Source organism: Cucurbita pepo, chromosome 11 (assembly GCF_057944985.1).
Source record: "Cucurbita pepo subsp. pepo isolate OVF chromosome 11, ASM5794498v1, whole genome shotgun sequence".
Classification (NCBI taxonomy): domain Eukaryota; kingdom Viridiplantae; phylum Streptophyta; class Magnoliopsida; order Cucurbitales; family Cucurbitaceae; genus Cucurbita; species Cucurbita pepo.
Window position 1 is genome coordinate 4,235,061 of NC_141808.1, and position 14,139 is coordinate 4,249,199.

Consider the following 14,139-nt stretch of genomic DNA (forward strand, 5'->3'; position numbering starts at 1 on the left):
GTAATAGCCCAAGCCCACCGCTAGTAGATATTATCTATTTTGGCCCGTATCGTCAGCCTAACGATTTTTAAAGCGCATCTACTAGGGATAAGTTTTTACACCCTTATAAGAAATGCTACATTTCCCTCTCTAAACGATGTGAGATCTCACACATCCCATGGCCGATTCTTTATCCTACTCGTCACTCTCGTGCTACAACTTTACCTTTACCTAAAAAGCATTTTGAAAACGGGTTCACACAAACATATAATAATAGCAAGCAAAATCAAGAGATTAATTTAAACATTGACATTGGAATCGAGATCAACGAGTCTATTAGCGTCTCAAGTAAGCTCTAAACAAATAATAAGCTTGATGCTTCACCTGCAAAAGAGCTACCAATACCCCAAAGATGCAGCATTGATTTAAAATATATAAACTCCACAATACCATAAGAGATCATTTCCTCATTGATTTAGAACATATGAACTCCACAATACCAGAAAAGATTATTTCATTACCAAAATTGGAAAGTTCATACAAGTACAAAGCAACTGTTTCCACAAGATATACAAGCAGTACCTTACAGTGTTTGCTGATAAATAAAACAAGGAAAAAGAAGAAAAACGGTAGATAGTGAACATATTACACCCATATATATATGTATATGTATATATATATATATATATATATATATACTCTCCGGACTACAGAATGTCATTGAAAGAATACATGCTCTTAGAAACTTATGGATAGAGTAATTGGTAGATAAAAGTATTTCACAATTTTGGCATCCATTCTATCAATCAACACATAAAACCAGTCCAATTCTTAAAAGATGCTGATTTCTCAAGGGAAACCAAATTTTCGAGGGAACAGTTCGAAGAGGGGTGACGACAAAGATCGAGTTCATTCCAGTGTCCACTTTTGCTTCTTGTGTCTCTGCCTGTTTCCATGTCCTTAGTTTTTCTTTCATTGTTTTTTTTTCCTTTTCTTATTCAGTTTCTATTGTGTACTGTGAGATGTGTTCGGACTGAGAATTAGGTCATCGACTCCACCGTGAAGCACGGTACCAGAATCGGTATCTTTCGGACATTGAAAGCCCTCCAGCATTTGTACCACCTGGCTCATAGGGGGTCTGCCTTTTGGATTTTGGCTCAGACATTGATAAGTCAAATTAGCAACCTTCATTGCAGTTTTAGTTGAATATTGTCCTTCTATTCTAGGATCCAATATCTTCAAAATTTTCTTGTTGTGGTTCAAGAGCGGGCGAGCCCACTCAACCAGGTTGTGCTCTCGACTTGGTCTGTTCTTGTCCATTACTCTCCTGCCAATAAGGATCTCAAGTAGAACCACCCCAAATCCATAAACATCACTTCGGGCAGTTAAATGTCCTGGTAATATCAATACATGGACTAAGTTCTTGAAAAGGGCAGAGCAACCAACTTAAGTTCATCCTTTCATTCAAGAACTAGAAGGAAAAAGGGAATAACAACATCTAGCAAATCACTCATGATTTTTTCAATCAATTAATTTTGATAAACAGAGGCAGTAACCATGACTGATAAGATGCTTACATATTGACTAAACAAGTACATGCAAACATTCTTGTTCAATATACCAAAAGAATAAAAGGCTGTAGCTATTGTAATTGTTCTGTATTAGGTACCTACAAACTCACCAGTCATTACATATTCGGGAGCAGCATATCCATATGTACCCATCACTCTTGTTGACACATGAGTTTGATCTCCCATAGGCCCTTCTTTTGCAAGGCCAAAATCTGAAAGCTTTGCATTGAAATCCTGATAAAGGTTACTTGAAATTCAGCAGAAGAAATTAAGATTAAAAGAACTCAATATACACAAATTCTTCTTTGTTCATCCCTAGTACTGACTCACCTAGAGAGTTGAATTGGCTGTCAAACTTTTCTTTGGGAATTTATAACAGAGAAACTTGACTACTGCCTCTAAGGAAGAATAACGCCTGACTAATAAAACAAAATGATAGAGAAAGAAACTAACTGTATCAAGCAAGATATTTGATGACTTCAAATCACGATATATGATAGGTGTTTCTGCACCATGAAGAAACGCAAGTCCCTTTGCAGCATCTAAAGCAATTTTCATTCTTTTCGCCCAACTCAGTGAACTACCCACTCCTAACATCGTAGAAAAATGCAATGAGGGAACTCAGAATTAATAAATAAGCATGTTTTTCGAGATAAAGTGTATCTAATAAATAAGCCATATTCAAAAGCACTTTTTTAACTTCCCAAACCCATTAAACCAGCCGTTGGATCACATCATCTCCTCTAAAGTTTATAAGAAAAAAAAAGTTGTCAATTAGTGGCTGTTGTTAGCAGCATGAACCAAAGGTAGGAATAATTTGGAACCTTAAAGCATAATAAAAACTTCTTAAAGTTCATGAATTAAGTAGATAAAATACTCAAATCTATGGATGAAAATGTAATCAAATGGAAAACCACGAAAATGCATAGAAATTGTTTGGATGACTTAATAAGACTTTAACAATTGCTTAATAGGATTCAAAACACCCTTTTCAACATTAATATATATAAACATAAGATTATATCGATATGTAATGACACTAGAAGGATATTTTTATAAGATAATTGAAGAAATTAATAAAAATAAATAATAAACAGAGAAAGAGATTAAAATCATAACATTTATTATTAAACAGAAAGAGATGTTGGAATAGCATATTATAAGTGGCCCATTTTGTGGCTTAAAAATATGGGTAAGTCATACTTCATCTTGAAAGAAATTTTGCTGGTTGGGGCATTTAAGAAATTTAAATGAAATATTTCACTTAATCATAGTGAAAAGGCCATGTTCCACATAGAACAAGGGGCAAATTTTGTGGTGGGCTGACCTCTTGCTATCCACTGAGGCCTTTGGTTAAGCAAAAATTACATCATTCTTAAGGATTGTGAAAAATCTTGGAGGAGCTCAAAGGTGTTGCCACTTGTTAGGCTTAATGCCTCTACTTGGATGTCGGTCTCCGAGGTCTTATTATTTCGAATTGGAAGCCTATTTCATATAGTGTGACATTCAATTGATTTTGAGACAACCTCCATTTAACCAAGTGAGAGCCCCACCCTCCTGAACTCTCTCCCAAAGAAAATATCTTATAATCTTCTCCAGCCTACAACTAGTAGTAGAGAGGATCCTCCTCGACAAAGTCATGAAGTAGGTGAGAAAGCCACTTACAAAGTAAAATCAATATTCAATCCAACAATCAGGGAGAAGAACACATTCTTCCCGTACGAAAGACTTTTCGAATCTGTTAAATTATTGGGCCCCAAGACAAAAAATAAAGATGGTATGCCTGAGGAAGGTAGTAGATAAAGTGGAGACCTCACGCTCAACAACAAATACCCATCTAGCAAACCGAAAACTCCCAGTTGAACTGTTATCCTCATTGATTTTAAGGCCTAAATAAGTTCAAAATCTGCCAAAATATTATTTCTGTTGACGAATGAATCCTCCCTCCCTGAGCAAAAGAAGATTACATCATTAGCATTGAAAATGAGAGGAAAAGAAACCTTCCCTACCAATATGAAAACTCTCGTTGAGATCAATATCCATTCCCATGATAACTAACCTATCGAGGACATCAACTACCACTAGGAGGAAGGGAAAGAATAGATCACCCTATATAAGACCTCTAACCAATCTAAGGTAGTTTCACCTCTATATCCACCTTCAACGTTTTTTTCCTTGGCAAATCAAAACCTACCACTGAATTAAGAGATACCTCAATTATACTTGCTGCTTCCTCAATCTCCTCTATCTTTCCTTTGCAACCTTCGCCTGGGAAGCTAACTCATTTCAGCCAACGTATGTCTCCATTTCTAGCTCTTCTTCCTGACCTACAAGCAGCTATAGCTCCTGCCACCTGCAATGATGCTCTAGGGAAAACTTCTCATCACACTGAAAACAAAGGAGGTTACATAAAACTGAGGCAAAGTGGTTTATGATTGAATCTCAAAGATCCTTTTCTCGTTTATCCACAGCTCATTCTCTGATAGACTTCAAAATGGAACATTTGTCATGCACTCTTCAGATTCTTTTTGCCATTTGTTTCCCAATCTTTGATCAAACCAATTTTGGCGGATGGTAAAGGTCCTAACCAACCCACTACCTACCCCAGAGCTTTCATTATTTGGAGAGAAGGCAACTCCTTTCTTATTTTGGCCCAGATTGTTTTTGTGTTCCTATCGTTCAGCCGTCTCCATTACTTCAGTCAGCCGACTTGTCTTTGACACTTGAATCTCAGCCAGAATTTCTCTTTCAGCCTATTTTTTCAGTATCCCTTCTGCGCCCACCACTCTCATCCTTTACTCTTGTTCCAGAGATGAAAATTTCTTGCACAACCCTTCCTAAATTGGATGGAACAACTTCAGGAGCAATGACTTGAATTTTTCCCAATCTCAGTTGGTACTCTCCTATCTTCATGTTGAAACCAAGTACATGCCTCCTCATCCAGGCAAAACACAACCGCTTCCAATGTCTCCTTATTAGTTAGTTGACTAACAACAAAAGATCAAGCCATCCTTTTATCAATCAACTCCCAAGACTAGTTCCGCCAAAAAGTAGGTGCCTCAAGTTTGCACAATCACATTTTGAACACCAGAGACCAGAGCAAGCACATTAAGCTTGTTTGAACCGTTATCAGAAGCTCTACTGTTAGTCTCTCCTGAATGCAATGGAATGCCTGCCATTGGCACCATTAGCAGTTTCTCTTTGTCTTCCCCTTCAACTTATCCTTCTCTTTCCGTTTGGCTCAATTGTCAATAGCATTGTTCAAATTTCTTCTTTAAACAGTGCAATGTCTTTCTCTATTTCACCTTGGTTTTCTTCAACGACACTAAATGCCCCTGAGATCTTTTACCTCTCATGCTAAAGTATTTAACCATATTTACAAACTTCGCCTCCCAACCCCTCTATCAAACACTTAATGAACCCCACACGCTCATAACTCGATCTCATTGTCTCCCTCCCTTTTTTATACTATATACTCACTTTTATTTTTTTTACGATAAACTGAACTTTCATCAAGAAAAAAAAAGAAAAAAATACAACCCACTTAAAAGGGTAGCCAAGCAACAATGTACGAAAACGAGCTCCAATCCAGTAATTACAAAAAGATCTTGTCAATGAAGCCCAAAGAGAAATGTAGAATCTAGCCATAGACTAGATATCGCTATGAGATTTCTCCTGCCTTGAAGTTTTTGTTATTTTTCTCACACCAAAGAGCCTACAAAATAAAACAAACTCTCGCCTGCCACATAAACAAGCCTTTTCCACTTCAAAGCACATCATGAAGAAGCTCTGCAAACGTCTCCCTACAACCCAACAAGCAAGCAAAGCTAAAGATGAACATCTCAAAGAAACAGCTCCACACAACCTTGGCAAAATTACATCTCCAGAGCTAACGATCAAGGTCCTTTGCAACACTCCTACAAAGAATATAACAAAGTGGCCCATCCAAAGAGGATCCCCCAGCCGGAATCCGATTCAAAGTGTTAACTCTTCCACAATTGGGGGCTTATATGGAAAAGTCAATAATCTTGCAGTCATGAAGATGAAATTACTGAAGACCTATACTAAATCTTGTTTAACGAACTTCCATTTATTTTGAAAGAAAGCCATAGAGAATCTATCTAGATTAGGTGGTCTTACCTAGCAAAGCTAAAACAACTTTTTCTCCTCAACTCAATGGACAATTATTAACTGAAAGGTCAATAGTTCGATCTCCTGTTCAACAATTGTTGAACTCAAAAAATATCCTCTCCATAGAAAAAGAAGCCTTCAACAATTCCTTAGGCTGGGTAAAAGACGGGTCACCAATTTAAACCATCAAAAGGTCTAAGGCAAATAAGAAGAGAGTGGAGGGGCATAACAAAGAAGATACTTTCATGGGAAAGTAGGAGATTTAGGAAAGGAGAAACTAATACAATCATCCTTGCCCATCTCACTTTAGCCTTTTGTCTCCAACACGACCTCCTTACAAAGGTCTTTGAAGTCTCCTTTTAATCTAATTTGCTCGTATCATATATCATAACTGAGACCAGAATACACTAATCCTATCCAAAATCCCTCGTTTCCTAATTTAATACCTCTTAACACATTCTTATATGACTCCTCCAACACTAGTTTAAGAGAAGACAACTCTTGCATGAAGGGAAAGCTCTCCCACTTACTCTCAACCCTAAAGCCCCACCACCAAGAAGGAAAGGAGGATTTGAAAGAAGGATGAGGCAACCACATACTTCTCAAACTAAAATGGACATGGATCAGAGATATATCAACTTGATTCAAGCACACCAACCAAGCCTGCTAAAACTCAACATCCCTACCCCTCAACAGCAAAAATCTATCACTACTACACAAACTCTCTCTCTCAAATTTGACCGAGTGTCTATCTACCATCCCAACAACCCCCAAAATCTATAAACCCTAACCCCCCAACCCAATTGATTATCTGAAAAACATGAACAAAATAGGCAAAGAGAAAGCCCCTTCAACAACTTCTAAGGATGGTAACCTACAAGAATCTTATAGGGATCATAACTCAAAATGAAAGTTACCAAAAGTAGTATTGATATAAAGAAGACAGTTACAAATTTCTCACACACTTTGAGAGGTCAAGAATTTGTCACAGAATTTTTCCAGAAACTCTATATTGAAATCTTCGAAGTCCCTCTATTTATAACTGGGAACTCCAACTTTTATGTATTTACAAATATGCTACTACTAATATTCATAACAGTATTCTTCTCATTTCACTAAACCAATATTCTTTCTTTGTAGTTTATTGCAATAGGAGAACTTTTCGTAATCTCCTTGACTCTTATGTATTTGAAAAATATCTCATATTTCATTGGTTTAATGAAATGCTTAAGCATCAAACAGAAAAAGAAAGAACAGCAAAAAAAAAAAAAAAAAAAAAAAGTAGACAAAATATACAAAGTTGTCCCTTATCTTTTAGGTAATTTTTTAATTTGGTCCATAATCTAAAATGCTCAATTTTACCCTTGGTGTATAAAAAAGCATTCAATTAGATCATTGAGTAAAAAATGTATAAACAAAAAGTTGATGCATCATCAAATTGTTGACATATTGGGAAACATAGACATGTCACTCAAATGCCACATACACATGAAATCCAACATGCATATTAGCAAAATCCAACCTGCTCATCAACAAAATTAATTTCTTTTAAATGAAATGTCTATATGTCCAAATATGTTATTAAAATAATAATTTAATAACACAACTTTTTGTTAACAATGTTTTAAAACAACATAATTGCGAATTTTAGATGCATTGAGTAAAATTAAGAAATTCAAGAGATTGAAGAACAAATTGAGCTTTATCTAAAAGATTAGGGACCACTCCTGACATTTGACCAAAAAAAATTAATATTAAAAAAAAACGTTCAATAACTTTCTCCATCAAATATGTTCCTTTAGGCATCAAGTCATTTATACATCTCGACTCTATAAGAACCCAGATTGGTTTCTGCCTCATTAATAGAATTTATCTAGACAAGCAAATTCCCACCCACCCTAGCCGGAAATCCTCTCTGACATGCACATAGACTATTCACATGATCAGCAGTCCTCACATGAATCTACAGCTATAGCATTTAGCTAATCGGGAGAGTTCACAAAATTCAAACGTTTTTTTTTTTTTTTTTTTGTTTATTTCATTCTTGACAAGATTAGCCGATAGAAGGACATCTCTTTTATGGCCAGTAGGTAATTTGCAAATGTTCGAAGACTTTATATGGACTTACTTCAACTTTAGCAATAAGTTCCTATCATGAAGATAATTACAATCTAGAATCTCCCAGGAGGCTTCCAATAGAAAGAGCCAACTAGTAGTTTCAGCATTTGTTCATTGATAAACGCATTGAATTCACCAAGAAAGTTCCTTGCCCTATTGAAAAATAAAAAAAATAAAAACAATAGCACAGTATAAAGTTACGCAGTGGACACAGAGGCTAATTAACTACCTAACTTGCGCCAATTCGTGCTCCTCATACAACAGCATTGGTGATAAAAAAATTATAGCACTTAAAATATCCAGAGCTATAATGATTAGGTAAAGTTAAGTCCTTATTTAATTTATTGACCATAACTTACTGCGGAAAAGATGTTTCTCCAGAGTCCCACTTGCCATATATTCATATACTAACATCCTGTGCTCATCCTCACAGCAATAACCAATCAGCTTCACGAGATTAGGGTGACTAAGCTGCCCAAGATAGTTGACTTCTGCCTATATTACAAGGGTTAAAAAAAGTCATGGAAGCCCTCTCTTAATATTATAATTTCTAGAAAACAGTCAATATTTCCAAATCTGTAAATCAATTAGCGGTACTGTTAAAATAGCTCACAAATTAATGACTAAATAATAAAATAACAGAGACGAAAAGAAAAAGGGAAACTATATACATTATATAATCAGAGATGTATAATCAGTGTGCATAAATTATATACATTGTAATCACTATAAAATGGGACCTTAACTTACTATCTATCAGTGAAGTGTACTTGCATTTACTTTGAATTGAAAATAGGTAAAAAAAAATTGAATTTGTCCTTGGTTGACATTATATGCTATGCAAACTTGAACGTGATAGTGCAATCATTTCTTTAAACGAATGCGTTGACTTCTTAATTTAAAAAGAAAAACATGAAAGTTTAGCTTAAAACTTTAGTTTCATAATTCTGCAAATGAATAGCAACACTGCACTTTATTTTTTGTGCATTGTTCAAACTTCTGACGAAATATTTTGCTTTTGTCGAAAGAAATTATAGCCACCATAACACAACACCGCTAAAATCATTCTATGCAGCTCAAGTTCCGGAAAATATATAAGCTAGCAGAAAAGAAGCATACCAGCCATTCCCTGTCACCTTGGAAACCTTCACGGTTAAGCTCCTTAATGGCAACCTGCATTGGCTTAAAACCTGGCCTTACATTTTGATCAATAAATCCTTTGTATACAACACCAAAACCGCCCTCCCCTAGAATTAGGTCTGGCCGAAAATTCTTTGTGGCGAACTTCATCTCCTCATATGCAAAAATTTCAACGTCGCTATAGGCAGGGGTTGCGCGGAGAACATCAATATGCCTATTTACCATGGAATATCCACTTGTATTTCCTTCTGGTCTCGATGGAGATTCATGAGCCATCTCTAATACTATGTATGAAAAAAACACACTGTGAGCCAAAACGATAAGTATGGTAAATATGTATGTGTGTGTGTGCGCGAGTTTTTTTTTTTTTTTTGAAAGAGAAGCAAAGATTTTTAACGATAAAGTGAAAAGTTATGCATGGTGTCACAATTTGATCCCACCATTCAACTTACCCTTACTATAATATGCACCCCGCCATAGAGACTACAAGAAACTTCTTAAGACAAGATATCATAATTCCAAAAATAATTACAAGAAAGCTTCCCAACAAGAATTAATACCAAACAATAAATAATTCCTAAAAATATTTGGAAAGAAAACACACCAAGAAGCCACTAATGTTTAATCATCAAAAAAAATTTGTTCCCACCAGGTTTGTTTTTCAAAGAGACTCACTTATTTTTGTCCAAGGTCCCCATAAATAGCTTTTACCACGTTGAGCCAAAGAACTTCTAAATTTCTTTTTCAATTCACTGTTGCAAGGAAACATAAAAATGTTGCTTTTCGCCATAAAATTGAATATCCAAGCAATCTTGAAACCTTGGAATAAAGACTCCCTCTTTTCCTGCTATAAACACAATGAAAAGGCAAATGATTGACTCTCTTTTACTTAGACTTCACCAAACTTGGGCTAAGAGCCAAATAAAAGCACCATTTCTTAAGGCTTTCAACTGAATTTAATAAAGGCCATGCAGACCAATATATTGATGGTTAGGGACATTTACTTTTCACAGGGCTAGTATGGAGAATGACTGCTATTTCCTTGTCTTTTCCTAAACTTCTAGGAGGCATAGATATTTCGCCAACTCCAAGATTACAGTGTCGGTGTATCATGTCGAGGATGTGCCTTGATATTTATCTGCAATGCAATTTCAACTAGGACGTGATTGGAACAACATGAGGTAAGGACTAGATAAATCATGAATTCAATTGGCACACGGTTCAAATATCCTTTTCACAGTTAGGAAATTTAATCATAAGAAAGGTCATTACTTAAAAATAAACACATTTGAGCATCAACACTCCAAAACCACATCACCAACTCCCACCCAAATCATAATTTCATCCCCCTAATTTGTGCTTAATTTATTTTCCTTTTCTTTTAGATAAGAAATTAGCGATGTGTTAGAGACAAAAGAAAGAAACAAACTGGAGGACAGGCTTAGAGAAAACCCGCCTCCCAACAAACTACAGTTTCAATCTTTAAGTTTGAGCTCCACGACGAGGTAGTAATATACTATTGCAAAAAGAATTCACCAAATCCATCTTGTCTTAAAGAATCCTTTGATTTCTCTCTTTCCAAATGCCAAAGAAGAGCTCGCACGGCATAATTCCACAAAACTTAGCTTTTCTTTTCAACATCATGCCGCCAAGAACCCAAAAGCCAATGATCCACTAATAAAGTATGGGAAAACACCATACCAAATTCAGACAACAGAAATGATTAAAACCTTTGAGCGAAAGAACAAGGGAGGAAAAAAGTAGTTAAGATCTTAGCGTGTCTCTTGCAAAAACAGCAGACTGAGGGTGATAAAGTCAAGTGATTCTGCTTTTGCTAGTTCCAATCTGAACCACATTCAGGTTTTCAGCAAAAGCAGCCCATTTAGCCACCTCTCTGTCAAACAATTTTCTTTTAACCCCTAAATCCAAATCCTAATGCTCACACACAATACATTCTGCTATAAAAGACTCCTTTTAGACAATGGAATGGGACTACAGGCATCCTCCCAAAAACAAATACGCTGACCATTTGAACCTCAAAAAACGGAAAAATGGGGGGGAGGGATTTAATTCAAATAAAAATAAAATAAAACCATTCCTGTTTTTTTCTATGTCCAATGGTCTACAGCTACCCGGTTTGTTAGGCCATCCATGGAGCTCAATCCCATAAATAGTTGCAATCACAATCCTCCAAAGCCTTTTTTCCTCTCGAGTAAATATCCAAAGCCATTTAACATTCTGTTCTTTGCTCGAGAGAATCTACCCCTAGCCCTCCATGTTGAGTTAGGGAGAGAGATCCAATTTCATCCTTCCAGGTGACTCCCTTGGCTGCATTAGCAACTTTTGTGCATATAATTTCTTGAGAATCGTGTTTCAATTCCTCTAATTCTTTTCTTGGTTGGAAGTCCGAGGGAAGCTTGGTACCCATTACCAATGAATACATTCGAAGAATTTCTTCTTAACTTCAATCGTGTGACTTTGTCAAAAAGGCATGGGGGATTTTGACCGCCCTTGTATCCACTGCATTTCCATTTTGTAGGACAAATGCTTAACTAGTCTTGATGTTTCTTGGAACTGCATTCAAATTGAGTATCTATTTAAATCTAAGAAAACAGCTACCTGCAAACTGTGACACTTAGTTTCAATGATATTGGACACCTAATATTAGATACAACCCTTGACAGATTGTACGATTGTATCAGACACATATTAGACACCAACAGTTCAAAAACTGTGCCCTTAAATTAAAGTATCCTTTGGGAACACAATGGCATAGATAAAAGAATGCTGAGGAAAAATCATAGGATGAGGATTAGGTATTCATAAGTCTCCTTCATTCGGAACACAACGGCATAGAAAAATAATAGTGAGGATAAATTATAGAATTAGATATTCATAATTCTTTTCAATATAATGGCATGAGAACAAATTTAGTCATTCTTCGGTATCCTTAATCCAGCATGTCAATTTCAGTCAAAATTCGAGTTGACCCGACGCATCACTGGAAATAGATTACTAAAGGCCATGTAAGATATTTCAACTTTACTTTTGAAGAGTTAATTACACCTATCAAAATTAAAAGGAAAAAATAGTTTCGTTTCAAGCATAAAACCATTAAATATGTATAGAACACATTAAATCTATTAAAGTATATATGTTTGTATACCTTTTCATAAAGGTCCTTTGACTTTTGACATGTCTAATTTCCAAGCTATTGACAAAAAAGAGGCATGTTCTAGTATCTATCATGTCCTATATACGTATTCCTTTCTATACTTCTAGGGCAGCTACATTGGATGGAAGAGGAACACGCTTTGATTATCAAGATCCAAAGGAAACAGAAGAATTTTCTAGATTGTGACATCAATTCAATCTAAATAAGATTCCTTTCAATAATTCGCTACGAGATTCAAATGTTCATAACATCCTCTTATTATTATATAACTGAGAAATGGAGAGATTTACAATCTTTGATTTAGTCCTATTACATTGTTCTTGGTTTTTGGCTGAACATTTTCCTGTGTAAAAGTAAAAACAAATAGCAACTACGGATAAATCATTTGTTCATAAAACCAACACCATCCAGAATGTATGAAACTTCAAAGCATATATCAATTAACCAGCAAACAGGGCAGAATCAAAAGAAACGAAAAATCAATTCAGAAGCATTACCTAATTTCTTTCTAGCAAGACCCCTGGGTCGCCCTTCCCTCGCCTCAATGCTCCGACAAATCCCCATGGGAACTCAATCTTAAACCGGCCTCATTTTCTAACCCCATAACCAATGTCAAAACTAACCGGCAATTGCCATTCCCGATCACGAACAACCAATTTAACGAATCATGAATCCTGTGTGTGTGCGAACTGATGATCGTTCCTAATAGGGACCAAACTCAATGTTGGTCCCCCAAAATCGGAAATGGGTAGTAGGGTATTGAGTGGATTCACCGGATTCCGATCGAGTTCCCGGAAACAGAAAAAATGGACACTAGGAAAACGATCGGCTCTAGAAAAAGAAATGTGGAGGAATATAGAAATACAGATATGAAGGACCCAATTACCCGCAGAGAAAGATAGCATCTCCCCTTATTTCGCATTAGGAAGCGCAGAAGGCGCGAAGCCAAATGCAAATTTCTTCATTTTTTTGTCAGTTTGGTTTAAAATTATTCAAAGTTTGAGAAAGTTAAGAGTGTTTATCACATCAGTTTGCTTATTTTAGAGCATCAAATTTATAATTCATACTATCTTTGGTTTGTAATATTTTGGTATGATTTTTTTGATATCTATTATCTAATTCCCTAAAATCATACCAAATTAATAATGCCCAAAAAATTTATATGTTTAGATTTAAGAAGATTTCATTATATATATATATATTTTTTTTTTAGAATATTATTTTTAAGGTTTTAAGTTATAATTAGTGAATAATTATTATAATACTCATGGCTTAGCCTAGAGGTTGCTTTTTTTTTTTTTTTTTTTAAGCTTTAGTACGAAAATTTTGTAACTTAAAATGGGGAGTCGTATGTTATGCTTCCTTAGCATTTTTTTGGTTTAGTTTGTAAGTTATTGTCAATGGCCATGATAGCTTATGCTCGACAATATCATACTATTGTGAAGAGTCGTGTTCATCTAACATGGTATCAGACTCATACCCTAAACTTAGTCATGTCAATAGAATCCTCAAATGTCGAACAAAGGACTCTCCTCGAAAACATAGTAAAAAATGACTAAGACTCCAAAATAATAGGAGTCGAGCCTCGATTAAGGGGAGTCGTACTTTGTTTGAGGGGAGGTGTTGGATGAAAAAAAGAAAAGTCTCACGTCTGCTAATTTAGGGAATGATCATGTGTTTATAATCTAAGAATATTATCTCCATTGGCCTGAGATCTTTTGGGGAAACTCAAAACAAAGCCACTAGAGCTTGTCAAAATGGACAATCAGGCGAGTAATTCAAATCCCGAGTTAAAAAAATAAGTTTTATTTACTCTTCATCTTAATCATCAAGGTAAAATAATAATAAATTTATTGACTCAATATTAGATAGCATTTTGGTAGTTGTCATTATTTTATCATTAATTTCCTAATTCAAGAGGTTGACGTTTTATTCTTAATTTTTTTAAAATAGGCCTATTTTTTTATTTTATAAATTTATTTATTAAATATTTTCCAAAAACTCTCCAAAATAATTTATAACTAC

At 35.3% G+C, this 14,139-nt stretch overlaps 1 protein-coding gene across 2 annotated transcripts; it reads right to left on the bottom strand.

Annotated features, from left to right (window-relative positions):
• Positions 1-476: 476 nt before the first annotated feature.
• Positions 477-13,090, bottom strand: LOC111805640 (Protein kinase superfamily protein). 2 transcript variants are annotated; one of them, XM_023690788.2, is made up of 6 exons: positions 12,612-13,090; positions 8,919-9,223; positions 8,159-8,294; positions 2,004-2,140; positions 1,661-1,784; positions 477-1,373 (listed from the first exon to the last, which is right to left on the bottom strand). In XM_023690788.2, the coding sequence occupies exons 1-6, from the start codon at positions 12,676-12,678 to the stop codon at positions 985-987; spliced, it is 1,158 nt and encodes a 385-aa protein (XP_023546556.1). In that variant the 5' UTR covers positions 12,679-13,090; the 3' UTR covers positions 477-984. The 2 variants fall into 2 exon arrangements, with proteins under 2 accessions (XP_023546556.1, XP_023546554.2); XM_023690786.2 differs by lacking the exon at positions 12,612-13,090 and adding an exon at positions 9,615-9,907.
• Positions 13,091-14,139: the final 1,049 nt, after the last annotated feature.